Source organism: Cercospora beticola, chromosome 5 (assembly GCF_033473495.1).
Source record: "Cercospora beticola chromosome 5, complete sequence".
NCBI lineage: Eukaryota > Fungi > Ascomycota > Dothideomycetes > Mycosphaerellales > Mycosphaerellaceae > Cercospora > Cercospora beticola.
This window is the reverse complement of record NC_088939.1, coordinates 3172056-3186967: the sequence shown is the minus strand read 5'-3', so window position 1 is coordinate 3186967 and position 14912 is coordinate 3172056. Positions and strand designations below refer to the sequence as shown.

Genomic DNA, 14912 nt, shown 5'->3' with positions numbered 1-14912 from the left:
GCGGCTCTTTCCTCGGGACATGTGCATCACCATCCTTCGAGTGGTGTGGTAGAGACCCACAACCTCAGTTGTCTGTTCGTAGTCGATGCACGAGGGCAAGATACCGCATTTCGGCAACACGATGATGCGAACACGCCACGAAGACGCGCGTAACCTGCTCGTAGCGCCGTCGAGGATATTTGATTCGCTTGAAAGAAGTGGCAATGGCTAATTACTGTAAGTCGACATGTCTCAACTAATGCGCACGCGTGACGGGACTTGAGCTAAGGAGCAAGGAAGTTGGAAGGTACGCGCACGGGACAAATACCGACGGCAGTCGATACCTGATATGGCATTGTCAACCGTTGTACCTTGCGAAGTAGCCTTACATACCACCTAGGTTTGCGATTGTGACGACACTGCACGTTCGAGATCATATATATTACACGTTGGATGTCCAGGTGAGCTGCCTCTTCCTTGTCACCAAACTTCACTCATCAATTTTCATATTGCTCAATACAATGAAACGCTTTGCGCTTCTCAGTGCAGGTTTACTTGCCCAGGCTCTCGCATTGCCCAAAGGGTTTCGAGAAGTCCACGAGCCGAATGTGTTCCACCGTGCTAAACGACAAGAGGCACAAAAAGGCTCTCCTCCCGATTTCGCCACTGTGAACACTCCAACACAGGATCCTGTCGGACCAGATGGCGCAAAGGGCTCACTTCGCGGCCCAGCGAGTCTTGCAGGCTATAACTCAGCATACCAGGTGGACACATCACTTCCTGCTACTGTGCCCGAAGATCAATACAAGCTCGCACCTGGGCAGGATCAAGACGCAGACCTTGGCCTGTATCTAGACCTGGCTTCAGTAGAAAACCCGCAGCCTATTCGAGGAGGCACCAACGCACCTACTGATCCTGGCCCACGGAATCGCCTGCTCGACCAACAGAACTCCGACCTGTACGCGCCACCTGGGACTGATTCTGGAGATGTCCCCAACGCGAAATGGCCCCTTTCACTTTCACATAATCGACATGGTCTGAATGGTGCAGGATGGGCACGCCAACAAAATGTCGATAATCTGCCAATCGCAACAGCCATGGCTGGTGTTGACATGCATCTTGAACCCAACGCGTATCGAGAACTTCACTGGCATCAAGCTGACGAGTGGAGTCTCATCCTTAACGGATCTTGCCGCATATCAGCCGTCAACGAAGCAGGAGAGACATTCGTCGACGATGTCGAAGCCGGCGATGTATGGGTAAGTTTGGTCGTTACAAGGCATCTTTAATTCGCGAAGGACTTTGTCCCACACATTATGATACCTGCCACTGACTCCTTTTGGTTCAGTTCTTCCCAGCCGGCGTTCCACATAGTATCCAAGCCTTCGGAGACGGCGTAGAGTTTCTACTCGTCTTCGACAGTGGCGAGTTCAGCGAAGATGGAACTTTCCTCGTCTCGGAACTTTTCGAACGAAATCCAAAATCTGTTTTGGCCAAAGATCTCCGAGTCGATACCTCAGCACTCGACAATATTCCAGAAGGACAATTGTACATTCTTCCAGGCACGCCAGCACCCAAGAATATCTCTGAGCAGAATGTCACCGGTCCAGCGGGCTCAATTCCAATCGAACGCACCTACTCGTATCACTTCTCCAAACAAGAGCCATACGAAGTCCCAGGCGGTAGCGTCAAGCTACTCGATTCCAACACGTTCCCTGTTGCCAAAGACTTTGCTGTTGCTCTCTTCACAATCAAGCCTGGTGCGATGAGAGAGTTGCACTGGCACACCACCTCGGATGAATGGACTTACTTCATCAGCGGACAAGGTCGGCTGACTGTCTACGCTGCTCCTGCAAGCTCAAGAACTTTCGACTTCCAAGCTGGAGACACTGGCTACGTCCCCGTCACAGCTGCACACTACCTAGAAAACACGGGAAGCGAGGATATGGTCTATCTTGGTAAGTGAAGTAGACTCTCCGAAGTTGAACAGATGCTAATCAGAAACTACAGAGGTCCTACAAGCACCTACGTACAACGATATTTCTGTCGCTCAATGGCTCGGCTTGACACCGAAGCAGGTCGTCAAAGACCACTTGGGATTCTCCGATGATACATTGAATCGCTTGCCAAAGATTAAGCCTTTCATTCTGCCTGGTGATCCTAACTTGCAGCAGACCAACTTCACAAGTGAGGCCGAGTAGAGGGAAAACTTTTGGAAGAGAGTAAGGCGCACTTGTTGTGCATCAGGAGATATCATGCCCGCTATGGCCTCTGTACATTCATAATGACATCCAATCTTCGCTTACAACATCATGTTCACTCGCACGCTTTCTGCACTCTAGCTCTCAGATCCGCTAATGCAACACTCCCGCTCTTTGTTACTACCACGCCCTGTACTTCTCCGCTCTGTACGACTTTCACAAAGGCTGGTGTTATTTCCGTCGCCATGAGCGTCAAACACCTCCAAACCTCGATGTTGCTGATCGGACTTCGAAGGCTCTGCTGCAATTGTTGCGTGATGGCCTGCATGCTGAAGCTACTTCGCTCTTTCATTCCGCACATGAGCGACAGGATTCGCGCAATGTCTTCGATGCGTTGAAGGGCTGATCTGCGCTCGAGCTCAGCTTTGGTCGGTCCTGCTGGCAATTTCGAGGCCATATTCTGCTTTGCAATGATGCGGTCCAGAAGGGCCGTGCTGCGGCTTGCGACGGACTGCGTCGATCTCTGTGCGATCGTCTCGGCTTTTGCATTTTTCGATTCGACCTTCGCCGCTTGGCCTGCCTTCAACTCTGCCAGTCGCTGCTCTCCCCGAGAGAACAGTGCCGACGCCTTTTGTGATGATTCGTTCTTGACGATGTCCAACAGTGGTAGCTGATCGATGAATCTGTTTGCTGTTCTGTTCTCTTTCGCTGTGATCGCTTGCCATTGATGCCACATTTTCTGCAGTGCGCTCTCGAATGTGTTGTTCAGGCTCTCCTCATCGATGTAGCTTGCCGCACGCTTGACGATACGCCCTCGCGACTGTACTCGCGCAAGACGAATACCACCTCTGCCACAGTCTTCGAGAGTGAATTCACGATCTTGCGCTGGCATAATCGCAAGAACCCGCTGCAAGTCGATCTGAGTGACATTGCGTTTCCGCCAGTGCTTTGTGATCATCGGTAGGAGTAGAAGAATTTGCGGTGCTGTTGATGTTCCGTTGTGCGAGTAGTGCATCGATAGAGCTGCGAGGAAAGACGCGTGAAGATCCTGAAGGTCTTCTAGTTCTGCTGGGAATGACAAATCAAGCTCTGCCTCGGTCTCCCTGGGTGGTGAATCTGGAGGTGTGTCATAGTCGAGTTGTTTCCTGGGCAGTGGAAATGGTATCGGACGCGCATTTGATTCGATGTTGAGGTTGTCAAAGAGACGCGCTGCGCTCTTGCTAGGCGTTTCGGCTGGAGTTGGAGGAGCTGCGTTTTTGACTCGCTTGTGCTGTCGAGGTTTGGCACTCTGGTTTGTCGAAGCAGCCGTCTCAGTGGATTGCACTACTGCGATTTCGTCCTCGCTGTCGCTCTCTGGCGCGGCATTCCTCTTGCGCTTTGACACAAGCTTAGGCGCATCACTGATGACCGGCGCGGGAAATGGAGGCGTTGCTTCCTTCTTGTGTGCCGTCTTCCTCTTCTTGCCCTCGTTCGCCTGGGCCACAGGCTTCGAGACGCTGCTGAAGGTGTAGATGCTTTGTTGCGCCTTGGTCGATCGTGTTTGTTTACCGGAGTGCGCCTCGTCGAGCGTGGAAGCCTTTCTCTTCGGCATTGTGACGTGATATGTATGCGGCGAGGTAAGATGGTTGGTGTGATATGGTGCGGAAAATATGCGTTGGTGTAGAGGATGCAATGTCGTCTGTCGCAAGAGAAGAAACACGTCGAGCTGGAGATCGGCGCGTGTTAGTCGCAAACGCGCCGCGTCGCGTCACATTCCCCACTTTACGCGTCGTTTCGCGTACCCGAGCACAGAAAAGCTTAACGAGATCTCTGCGTGTACTCTGGCGGGTTGACCATCACCAATCCATTTTGAAGTGCGATATTTGCATGATGCACATTCTGTTTGCATGACAGTTCATACGTTTCTATCAATGACTAACCTCAGGAATTGACCATCCGCCTTCTGAAAGCATATGCACTCGGTTCACATCTGGATGTGGTGAAACAGACTGTCCTATTGCAGAACTCGTTGCCTGGATCTGGAGATGGAAGCACTGTGCACCTGGGCATTGCGGCGTCAAAGCGTGCTTCGACCCTCGAAAGTGTGATGTTCAGAATCAGACGATGCTATGACAAAGCACCAAAGAAGCTGAATGAAGATACATCGTCGCACACGGAATCAGAAACCTTCGTGGTCCCAAAGACCGTTGAACATCGGCACGCTGGAGAAAGCGTGTTCGTCGAATTCAGGCTTGGGCTGCTCTTGACTTGGGAAGAGCTTTTGTGTGCGATGCATTCTCGTACTCGTGGAGTTCATTATCGAGCTGTACGCACCTGCTTTGCGGCCGCCGAAGCATTACATGCGATGGTCGAAACGTTGTTCCCAGTTTGGGCAGAGGCGTTGGACTAGTTTGCCTTTGCTGGAATCAGGAGTGAAGGCCGACGAATCCAGACTGTGGTGCAGTTCCTGGCGGCTCGTCCTGCTTCCCATCCAGCGTCCACAATCTGCGTCTTGTCCCAATTCGTGACAGAATCCCAATTCGTGGCAGATGCAGGGTGCGAGATTATGACTGCGAACGACGCAATCGGGAGCTCTCCAGGTATATCAACATGCAGTTGAGCATTCGCGTGGGACATATCGTTGTCACGTCATTGGATGGTATTCGGAGCTCAGACCTGTCGAACCACGTGGCACTACTTTCGGGACCGTTTCTTGACATGTCCCCGGCGGTTCGGATACGAGCCAAAGGCACCAATCCACAGCTCAGCGCTGAACGAATATCGGATGCACGGGCCCGGCATGTCAGACCGCACCAGCATGTGCAGCAAATTTGTCCATCTCAGTTCGATTGAAAACAGCGACAGAGTTATATTCCAAAATGAGCGATCGAGTAAGCTAATGACCTTGGAGAAAGTAGGTCAGCAAGGACTCGTAGCATGTAGATCGCCTGGACCGATGGAACCCGAAGATGATCTAATGTGCAAAATCTGCCCAGATCTATAAAATGGTGGCTCCCTGTGCACATGTTCAGCACGCCGTTCTGCGAGAGAAGAATCAGTATATGACTGCCGAGCAAGGGGCGCCTGCATCATCGCCGTATCCGGAGCTGTGGTCGAAGCAGATAATGTTCCAGCGAGTCGTGCCAGGAATCAAGCTCCTGCACACCCGTTTAGCCATGCCGCCGGTCAATTGGATCTCAACAGGTCGTCGAACAGGAGCTGGAAGTCATTGATCTGGACAAATTATGGCCGAGTTGTGCCAGCTGCTTGAGACAAGCATTCGCTTGCAAAGTGTTTTTGGTGAGTAATCATGTCTGTCCCTCTGACACATCAAAGCGGAAGCGTACAACCAGGACAAATATCAAAACATGGCCCTCGATGAGTTGTGTAGAAGGGGTGCCAGCGTTGCAGAGGGAAGACTGCGAAACACTGATTCTCTCTCAATGCAATGCTCTGAGAAAAGTACTGTTCCAAATTAATCTCTCTGTCCTGTCAAGTGACGTCTGATGTTCTCTTAGGGCATTCTGGGGTGGTGTGGGTTTGGACATGGGCATGAAAGGCCCGAGTCCATCTCTCCATGGATGGATTTGATGTGCGGCCACGACGTGAGATGTACGCGTCAGAGCGCATTCGATCAGGAGCGATGTCCTATCATTCCTAATAGACCTCTTCGTGGCGGGCGACATGCTTTTGTGGCGCTGCTGTTGCATCGAGAAGCTGTACCAGCCTCCAGCAGCAGGACCACGTTAAGGTTGTGCTGGTCCAACAGCTCGCCCACGGTAATCCTGGTCTGACATGTGCAAACCTTCCGCTTCTTGCTGGTCAACGTCGCGACTTCGCGTTGGCAAGTCGATGCGCGCTTCAACGGGAAGGTCGCACAGCTCCATCCTCCGCAAGCACTGTCATTTCGGCTTTACGTCGCGTCGCTGATCTATTTCATCGCGTCGGTGCGGCCACGGTCATCGTCGAGCCACGGATCCCTGATGCAATGCTGCAGATCGCGCATTTGAGACCGACTCTCCACTGTACCGGCGACCGAGTCTTGCTCGAAGGGAAGTTGCATGCAGAAACATGTTTCGAACTCAGCGCATCTCACAAGTGCGGATGAAAGCAAGCTCATATCGGACAAACATAAGCGAATCGCACAGGGCGTGCGCTGGCTCGAGCGAGATCCAAGGCTTTTTCTTCGGCCGCCGTTCCTGCGGGCGCGCTGCAGCCGCCAGGTATGTGAATGTCACCTCGACCAATAGCTCAGCGCGACAACGCACGTTGACGAGAGCAAGCTACGACCTCAGGCCTGCTGCTGGGCCGCTCGCCAAAAGTCAATGAACTGCGTGCTGGACCATGGCCACGACTGGAAGAGGAATCCAACACGAGATGAGCGCTCGGCATGATGCCTGCGCGGTGGCTGGCACTCTGTTCGCCGCGGCCTACAAGCTACTGACGCCACGCTACGATGGGTGTCCTTGGGAATGCGGTATGCCGAAAAGCTACTTCGACCGGTAGTCATCATCCTCCGTGACCTCACCTTTTCTCTGTTTCACTCCCCTCCCCGTGCGCATCACGATGCAATCTGCCTGCGGGCTATCCCACTATTACTAGGCCCGCTTCCCTAATCTTTCCGTGCGTTCTTTGCTTCCACAACACGACATGCTGTGAGGCATAGGATTCCTACAGCAGGGCACGGCCGTTGGATTTACCGGTCTGGGATCTGGCTGGGAAGAGACGTTTAGAGCCACTATCTTCACCTCGGACCATGGCACCTTCCCCCCCGTCATCGTCGACTTACGTATCCCAATCAAACGGATCGCCGCAACATAGACCAAGGAGTAGGCCACGACCGCTCCGCGTCCGAACTTATAGCGAAAGTCATAATGATACCTTGGAGCCCGCTGGGACGTTTCACAATGCGCGTCTCAGGCACAAATCAAGCACCCTTGACAACACCTCTATGAGTCCTCGAAGCCCGAGCATGCTCGAAAACATGATTGAAGAAGATGAAGTCGAGGACATCGTGCAAGAATTTAGCCCACGAAGCTCCATCGACACCACACTTTCGGATCTCTCCACCATTGCTGGCTCTCTTGAGACGCCATTGACCAACCTGTCCAGCGCAAGAACATCCTTGGAGTCTTCATTACCTGCTCTCATTCCCTTTGATTTCAGCAAGCTTGACTATGAACTGGAACGGGCGAAGCTGCTTGGAGAAGGACTCTGGAGTAGAGTCTATCTTGCTGAGCAGAAGCTCACCAAGCCGCCGTCAAGCCCCAGTCTCTCCAGGAGGCTTTTTAGAAAGCCTAGAGCACCCTCGGCACCTCTTCTATTTGCTGTCAAGACTCCCGCCCGCGCGGACGCGAAAGATGTATTCCTTCAAGAAGCACGCATTCTGTCTCGTCTACAGCGACGATCTAATTCCCGGATGTATATCGTACCTTTCTATGGCCTGGACGAACGCTGCGATGCCCTGGTATTCGAAGCCGTGATAGGAGGCTCTCTCGATGACTTGTCAAGTCGCCTGCGGCAGATGACTGAAGTCGCAAGACATCTGGAAGTCATCAATCTCTTCCCAGGAATCGCTTACGATTTAATAGCCGGCCTCGAATTTCTACACACCAGTGGGGTGATACATGCAGATATAAAATCTGCGAATGTCCTGCTAGACATCTCGCATCACACCTCCCAGCAGAAACCCGTGATCCGGGCTCGCTACATCGACTTCTCCGCCGCTTTCATGCCTGCTGAAGGAGATGCCGAGACAAACGCGGGAGGCACCTGGGATTTCATGGCGCCCGAGCAATTACGACTTCAAAAAGAATTAAACACCCCGACCCGTGCAAGTGATGTTTGGAGTTTGGGAATTACGCTCTTGAGCATCATGGTCGGCAGTTCACCCTATACTGCTGCGTGCAACGGCAACGCTTTTATGCTTCGCGAAGCTATCAAGAGCGGCGATCCTATAGGTTTTGCAAGAATGGATCCTGTGCCTCGAAAGAGATTGGCGGCATGTCAAGACTTTGTAGATTGCTGCCGACTGGCACTGAAGAAAGATCGAGAGAACCGCATCACATCAAGCGCCTGGATGGCGTGGCTTGAAGATTGCGAATGGGTGGATGGCGATGTCTGGTCGTGCGCGGGGCGCATGTGGTCGCCATGAGATATATACTTGTCAAAAAGTGGACATGAAAGGAAAGCTTACGAAGCTATGACTTTTGTAACAATAGTAGATTTAAATCATGCTACAACATGCTATCGTAATGCCCGACAGCATTGTCGTTTCTTTGGCCCCTTTGGTGCACTCAGGATTTCAGATCATGATGTAGCTCTAGAGGTAAGAGTCGTCTGGTATGGCAACCCTCACACGGAATCACTGGAGCTGGCAGATGAGACGCTTGCTGTGGATCGCGTCGCAGTGTCCAGATCCTTCTTGCCGGCAACTACGCGCGAGCACCAGGAGCACCAGCTTCGATTCGACCCGTTGTGCTCTCGCTCCAGGTATCGCTCGGTGATGCGTTCATCCTCATACTCCTTGACAATGGCACCGACTGGAACCATCTTCCTCAGCTTAGTCTTGACTTTGCCGCCGATCCCGACCATTTCCTGAGTGCTGTAGCTACTGCCATTCCAATGACGGCCCTCAGACACTGCCTTGGCCGTTTCGAGTTCCAGGGCTGCGAGCTCCTCAGCATCGCATTCGACATCTTTTTGGACCATTCTTGCGGCCAAGCAATCTTGCGTTCTGCCGCATTCGACGCCTTCGTTGCCTTCGCCAAGGCCAGCGCCGATGCCGCCGCAGTGCGAGTATCTGCCTCGCCATTTCCAGCCACGATCGTAGGTCGTATCAGTCGTGCGGATGGCGTAGCCGCAGGGGTGGCAAATCCAGACAACATCGGAACAGCTACAAGGATCGCGTGCGTAGCTCCGAATTTCGTGTACGGAAATATCCTCGGAGCTTCATATGGTCAGCAGAGAGGATTTCAACTAAGAAATAGGGGAACTTGCTCAACACGATTGCCATCCTCATCGAATGCCTGCGTGACAGTTGTCAATGCATCCAACGGCGCTTTCATGCAAGTTCGACACAATCTGCGATGGCGCAATTTCACCGCATTAGTTGGCGGGGCTTTGATCACACAGTTCTGCGATAGTGTCAGTACACGATGCTGCGAATCGGTGATCAATAGCAAGATGACCTGGCTATCACTAAGCATACTCTGCACATGAATTTGCCGCAGTTTCGGCATTCATTGACCATGTCTCTGGCACAAGCACCGACACGACCAGACGTGATACGGTCAATCTTGACGCCATGTCTGCCGTATGCAGTCCATGCATCACGGCTGGCTTTGAGAGCATCGCCCAGTCGCTGCCCAGGATCTGTACTCTCATTGTGGCATCGCAAGGTCTTGTGTATGAGCATGGTACGATACTGCAGGAGATTCGCACGGACTTGGCGACATGTTCGAGCAAGATCACTCAGAGTTGTGAGATCGATATAGCTCGCCAATGAGGCCACAATACTGCTTTGGAGTCAGATCTAGTCTCCCTTCCAGGCAAAAGGGACTTGACGATGCGGAGCAAAGAGATGGTGAATATGCCAACTTTAAAGGAGCAACAACTGCGAGACTCACGGATAGCAGGACAACGCCGAGGTGAAGGTGTTCAAGTTGGGGTTGTGTCTGCTGTCGTCACCGACCGTTACGACTACGGCGTGCTGGGGTAATGGAGGCTGAGTGTCGTTGTCGCACTCGTCGTCAAGATCCAGGATGCGCACCATTCTGCTGGCCAGCACGCCGCTGCGCGCATCGGTCCTAGGAAGAATACGATGAAGATGCTTGGAATAAGCAATAGTGGTAGGCGTGCACGAGGGTGGATGAGTTACCTGGAAACGACGATGGCGACAGCGTCGCGTGAGAAAGTGGGGATCACACTTGCCCCACCACGCGACTTCTGCCTTCCGCGGAGCCCCTCATCTGTTGGTGTATGCCTTCACAACTGCAACATTCTTTCCAATGACATTGAGACGAAGAAAGATATAGCGTGACCTTTTCTCTCCTGATTCTGAGCAGACACGGGTTACGGGTTCTTCGAGAAACAGCCAGACCCGCTACCATTTCGACTCCATATTGATGATCATCCAGCATCTCATGCAAATGACGAGATAGACGAAGATCTCGCAGCGGCACGAGGATCTAAGCGGCAATTCACAGATCGATCATGTCTGAGATGGACGGTGTACTTGTGAAGATCGTTGGTAGCAAGAAGTGAACAGGCACCGGCAAGTGCTACCCAAAATAGCTCTGAAGGATCGCAGCAAACAACGCCCGTGCACCGACGCCGCATGTGTGCATGTGAATCCTTCTCCATCGGCAACACACATTCCACAAAGCAACCAAGTCGACTTTGCTCGAGCATCGAAGTGCTTCTCGACAATGCCATGTCGGCCTCTAAACTGATCGCACTGGCCTCACTGGCTGAATATGTTCTCATCAAGCCCTACATCATCCACCCGGCACAAGATGGCACCGATTTCATTGGATATTGCCTCTGTATGGCGGTCCTAGCCTGGTTCGCACAAATCTTCACGAACAGACTTACGGACGCCGAGTGGGAGAAGGCAAAGTACAGCGGAATTTATGGCGGACTTCTTGGCTACGCTTGGCTTCTGTTCCTCGTGAAGTACGAGAATCGCCAGATCCACCACCTTCTCGTTGCGAATCTGGCGATATTAGGAGGCGTGCTACTTGGCGCCTACAGAGTGCGCAACAAGAAGGGTAGCAAGTATGGTGGAGGTCGAATGTAAGTCTGTGGTGTTCTGAGAATGTCAAGGTTCGGCAGGCGCTAATGGTGTTGTTCCAGCTCAGGTGGTGGCGGCGGCGGCGGTCGAGTGAGAACTTCGAAGGATCTTGACTCTGTCCGCTTCATGAAACCTGGCCAGGGGGGAGGATGCTGTGGAATGCAGAACGGTTTTCCAGTCGACAATTAGCAGTTTTGGGTGCAAGATCGGTTTCCGTTCGACGGCTGGAATTTTCGACGCGTATCATTGGAAGATTTGCATGCTATAAGGTCACAACACTGGCCTTATATGATACACTACATAATGATGGCATATGGGATGCCAGGAGAGCGTCTGGCGGCGCTCTGCCGCATCTGCCAGAGCATGAGCATGATAAATGCATGCCTCACCTAGAACGACATTCTACAGCACAAACAAGGGTCGAATAGCTTCCTAAAATGAGAACTCTACGTCCTCACAGATGGATCAATTAAACAATACCAGTCCGATTCTACTCTCAATATCATTTCTGATCATGTTCCCTCGTTCGAAATCCGTCTTTCCTCGGCGCCGAACTTGCTTCTGAACCCTGTCAAGTCTGCAGTAGCTCTTCCATCTCTGCTACCACGACGACCACAACCACATCATCCCACAATCACATCAGCAACCATGGCATCCAACACCGACCTCCCTCTCTCATCCGACATAAAACTCAGTCAAACTCTGAAAGAACAACAAAAAGACTACGACTGCACACCATGTCGAATAATGGGTACGCGACTACATCTCCACACCATCACACCTCCCGTCCACTTCCTATGTCATCTCTTCTCAAGCACAATTTCCATCTGACACAATGACTTTGCAGGCTCCACCGCCTTCGTCGGCCTCGGCGCCTACACCTACTACTCCGGCATGAAACAGCTCCGTGAACAAGAATCCGTCATCCTGAAATCCGGATCCCGATTCAAAATATTCCCGCGCAAAGTCGCCATTGTCGCAACGAGTGTGGTTTGTGCGGGACTGGGGATGTATAGGTTGGTGAATTAAGGAGTAAGGAAAGAGGATGGGGCTCAAAGATATGAGGAGGGACAGGAGATCGCACGTAGGATTGGAAGATTGAAGCAAGCACCACAACCGCTGCGCGACGCGTCCGACTTCACAGCTCCAGGATGGCTTGATTGGAATTGCGAGGGACGATGTCATGAAAGCAGATGAGGAAGAGCATGGATTTCAAGGTGTCGAACGCAGGAAGCAGTGGGCTGTACCTCCACCAGGCCCACGAAGAGGAGACGGCGCCAGAAGCTGGATAACAGGCTGAACATCACGAAAAGCGAAACCAGGAGAACGGAAGGCACGAAAATATGACCGCTGCATTGCTTGGTATCTTTATATGCTATCACTTCATCGGACGAGGACCAGTCGGAGCGATCTGTCTCCTCCCACCGATATTGATGCCACTCCCCACACTGGAGCCTTTATTCTGGCTGTCACCGCCCATGTATCCATACTGGTTGACGTCCCATGACTGAGCAGGCCCGCTGCCCTGGCTGGCATCTCGAGGGGCGTTCTTGGCCAACTCCTGTGCGGCTTCCCACTCGCGCTGCCGTTCTCGCTCTCGTTCCATTTCGCGTTCCAGGAGAGACTTACTCGCCCAGCCTCCAGCTTTGGTCTTCTGCTGCGAGGCAACGCGTGAGTCGCGTAGTCTCTGCTGCTCAAGCGAAGTGTCACCAGCTTCTTGTGCTGAAGAGATGCGCGGTCCTGCGGTGGTCGGTGCTGCATTGGAAGAGAGGAAGGCTTCCGTTCTATTAGGCTTGCGCTGTTCTGGCTCAAAAGGCTCGGGCTCGGGCTGCTTGGCTGGCGTCGGAAGTGGCCTGCTAAACGGTGATTTGTTAAATGGAGAGGACTGGTTTCTTGCCGGAAGCATTGGTTGTGATGCAGCAGGTGGAATGCCGGCATCTGCTGCAGGTTGAGGCAGTGGTCGTGATGGCAGACTGGGCTCTGCAGGTTTCGGGAGAGGCCGTGTCGCACCCACTTGGACTGGCCTCGAGGATGCCGTATCGTTACTCGACTGGTATTGCTTGCGCTGGAAGTCTCGCTCATCGCCAGCCCAGCTAACATCACTTTGCGATGCACTTCCCGGTCTTGCCGTCTCAGCTGTGCTTGGTCGTGACCGCTCTCCCGTCCCATCTCTCTTCAAACGCTCTTCACGTTCCGCCTGGTATTGCCGCTCGCGCTCACGAGCTTCCTCCAGCTGTTTTTCGAGCTCTCTTACCCGTTGCTGCTCGGGTGTCTCAGCAGGTTCGGAAGGCTTGCTTGCCAGCGCTGCTTGCTCTTTCTGGTACTGTGCCAATGTCTGCCCCCGTAGGATGCCAGATGAGGGCACACGAGGCTTCTCTGGTGGTCTCTTGACGCTCATCTTCGATTGCAGCTCGGCATTTTCCTGCTTCCGTATCTCCTCTTCCTCCTGCCACTTCCGCTCTTGTTGCTCCCATTCGCGTTTCTGTTGCTCAAGTCGTTGTCGTTCTTCTTCGCGATGTCGTTTCGTCTCCTCTTCCCATCGCCGCTCCTCCTCGAGCTTGACCCTTTCCTCCTCTTCTTGTACTTTTCGGGCCCTCTGCTCGCGCTCCTCCTGCGCCTGCTGCCGTTGCCGCTCTTCAGCCTCCTCCTTCTCTTGACGCTGCTTCTGTTTCTCCGCTAAGCTGGGCACTCCGGGAGCCTGACTAGTAATCTGACGCCTCGCCCCAAAGCTGATGCCTTGATTGCCTTGCGATGCACCTCCCATGTAGCCATACTGGTGAATGTTCCAAGCCGGCGCCGTGCTGCCTTCATCGCTCTTTTTGCTCCAACTACTAACAGGGCCTGTCGGTGATTTTGTGCCTCCGGCTGACTGTTGGGAGCCAGCTGATCCTCCGGTCAATGTCGGGCTCATAGCACGGTTCGTGGGAGGGATGTATGACGGGACGGCTTTCGTCGGACTGGCAGGTCTTCGGAAGCCATTGCCTGTGGTCGCGGGGGATTGTACTGAGCCAGACTTCTTGGGCCCAATCGTGTGTGGAAATCGTGATGGATTGATCTGATGCGCCTGCCTGCTGAGCGCGCCAATGGTCTGCAGGACTTGGGCGGGATCCTTCTTCTCGAACAAGTCGACAGTCAGGAAGCGATCGTGCGCGGGCATGTTCAGCGGTGGTAGCTCGCAAGCTCTCAGGAAGTGGCTGATGTTTTCCATTTGCACGAAGGGCATTGCGCTGGTCTTGAATTTGATGGCCCCGGCCTTGCCCTGTACTGCCAGATTGACCAGCTTGCAGAGCGCGACGCCATCCTTGAGCGCATCGAGCAAGTCGCCTGCTGGCAAGGACTCTCCCAAGGTGGTCTCGATCCAATGGCGGGCCTCGTTGGCTGCCTGCGGGGTGTATCGCGCGAGACGCAGGTTGCGCATGTCCTGGTCGAGGCTCGTCACGGAGGCCATGTTCGGTGGTGTGGTGCTGCTCTGTCTATCGATCGTGTTCAAATACTGTGCACATGTTATTATGTGAGTCAGTGCGAATGTGAGCGCAGGCAGAATATGTCGGCGGTTGGAGACGGCGAGGCTCAGCGCGGTGCAGGCGTTCGCTGTCCAGGCGTGCTGATGGATGACGCAAATCCCTGTTGTTTCGGGCGCAAACACTTGCGATCCCTGTTGCTACGGCTGCCCCCACCTCGCGCTCGCTCGCGCTCGTGCCGGCTGCTGTGCCAGTGTGCCTGAGGGCGAGACTTCTCCTGCGACGGATGTGGCACTTCGATTGGCTCAGCGGTGCAAGTCGTCACTACTGTCTGCGACAACACAACAAAGCCGCCTCTGCTGTCTGCGACACGCATTCAACCGTCACTGCAGACTGCGCTCGCTGCACCATACACTACATCGCAGCCGTCCGCCATTTGTAGCCGCGAGCACGTTGGGCCGCCCGTTTTGCGCGAAGATTCTTCGCTTGACGGATCCA

At 53.4% G+C, this 14912-nt stretch overlaps 7 protein-coding genes across 7 annotated transcripts; 4 read left to right on the top strand and 3 right to left on the bottom strand.

Moving 5' to 3' along the window:
- Positions 1–500: 500 nt before the first annotated feature.
- On the top strand, positions 501–2180 carry RHO25_008523 (uncharacterized protein; the record flags this gene model as incomplete). Its single annotated transcript, XM_023600658.1, has 3 exons — positions 501–1238; positions 1328–1937; positions 1990–2180. The coding sequence occupies 3 exons, from the start codon at positions 501–503 to the stop codon at positions 2178–2180; spliced, it is 1539 nt and encodes a 512-aa protein (XP_023448992.1).
- A 115-nt stretch (positions 2181–2295) lies between these two features.
- On the bottom strand, positions 2296–3771 carry RHO25_008522 (uncharacterized protein; the record flags this gene model as incomplete). The annotated part of the gene is made up of 1 exon (XM_023600657.2): positions 2296–3771. One exon carries the CDS (start codon positions 3769–3771, stop codon positions 2296–2298), a length of 1476 nt encoding a protein of 491 aa, XP_023448993.1.
- Positions 3772–7143: 3372 nt separating this feature from the next.
- On the top strand, positions 7144–8313 carry RHO25_008521 (uncharacterized protein; the record flags this gene model as incomplete). The annotated part of the gene is made up of 1 exon (XM_023600656.2): positions 7144–8313. One exon carries the CDS (start codon positions 7144–7146, stop codon positions 8311–8313), a length of 1170 nt encoding a protein of 389 aa, XP_023449000.2.
- Positions 8314–8513: 200 nt separating this feature from the next.
- On the bottom strand, positions 8514–9933 carry RHO25_008520 (uncharacterized protein; the record flags this gene model as incomplete). The annotated part of the gene is made up of 4 exons (XM_023600655.2): positions 8514–9108; positions 9159–9295; positions 9370–9676; positions 9788–9933. The coding sequence occupies 4 exons, from the start codon at positions 9931–9933 to the stop codon at positions 8514–8516; spliced, it is 1185 nt and encodes a 394-aa protein (XP_023448761.1).
- Positions 9934–10497: 564 nt separating this feature from the next.
- RHO25_008519 (uncharacterized protein) lies at positions 10498–11142 on the top strand (the record flags this gene model as incomplete). The annotated part of the gene is made up of 2 exons (XM_023600654.2): positions 10498–10955; positions 11016–11142. The coding sequence occupies 2 exons, from the start codon at positions 10498–10500 to the stop codon at positions 11140–11142; spliced, it is 585 nt and encodes a 194-aa protein (XP_023448998.1).
- A 459-nt stretch (positions 11143–11601) lies between these two features.
- Positions 11602–11982, top strand: RHO25_008518 (uncharacterized protein; the record flags this gene model as incomplete). The annotated part of the gene is made up of 2 exons (XM_023600653.2): positions 11602–11704; positions 11801–11982. 2 exons carry the CDS (start codon positions 11602–11604, stop codon positions 11980–11982), a joined length of 285 nt encoding a protein of 94 aa, XP_023448999.1.
- Positions 11983–12331: 349 nt separating this feature from the next.
- Positions 12332–14401, bottom strand: RHO25_008517 (uncharacterized protein; the record flags this gene model as incomplete). The annotated part of the gene is made up of 1 exon (XM_023600652.2): positions 12332–14401. One exon carries the CDS (start codon positions 14399–14401, stop codon positions 12332–12334), a length of 2070 nt encoding a protein of 689 aa, XP_023448996.1.
- Between the last annotated feature and the right edge of the window lie 511 nt (positions 14402–14912).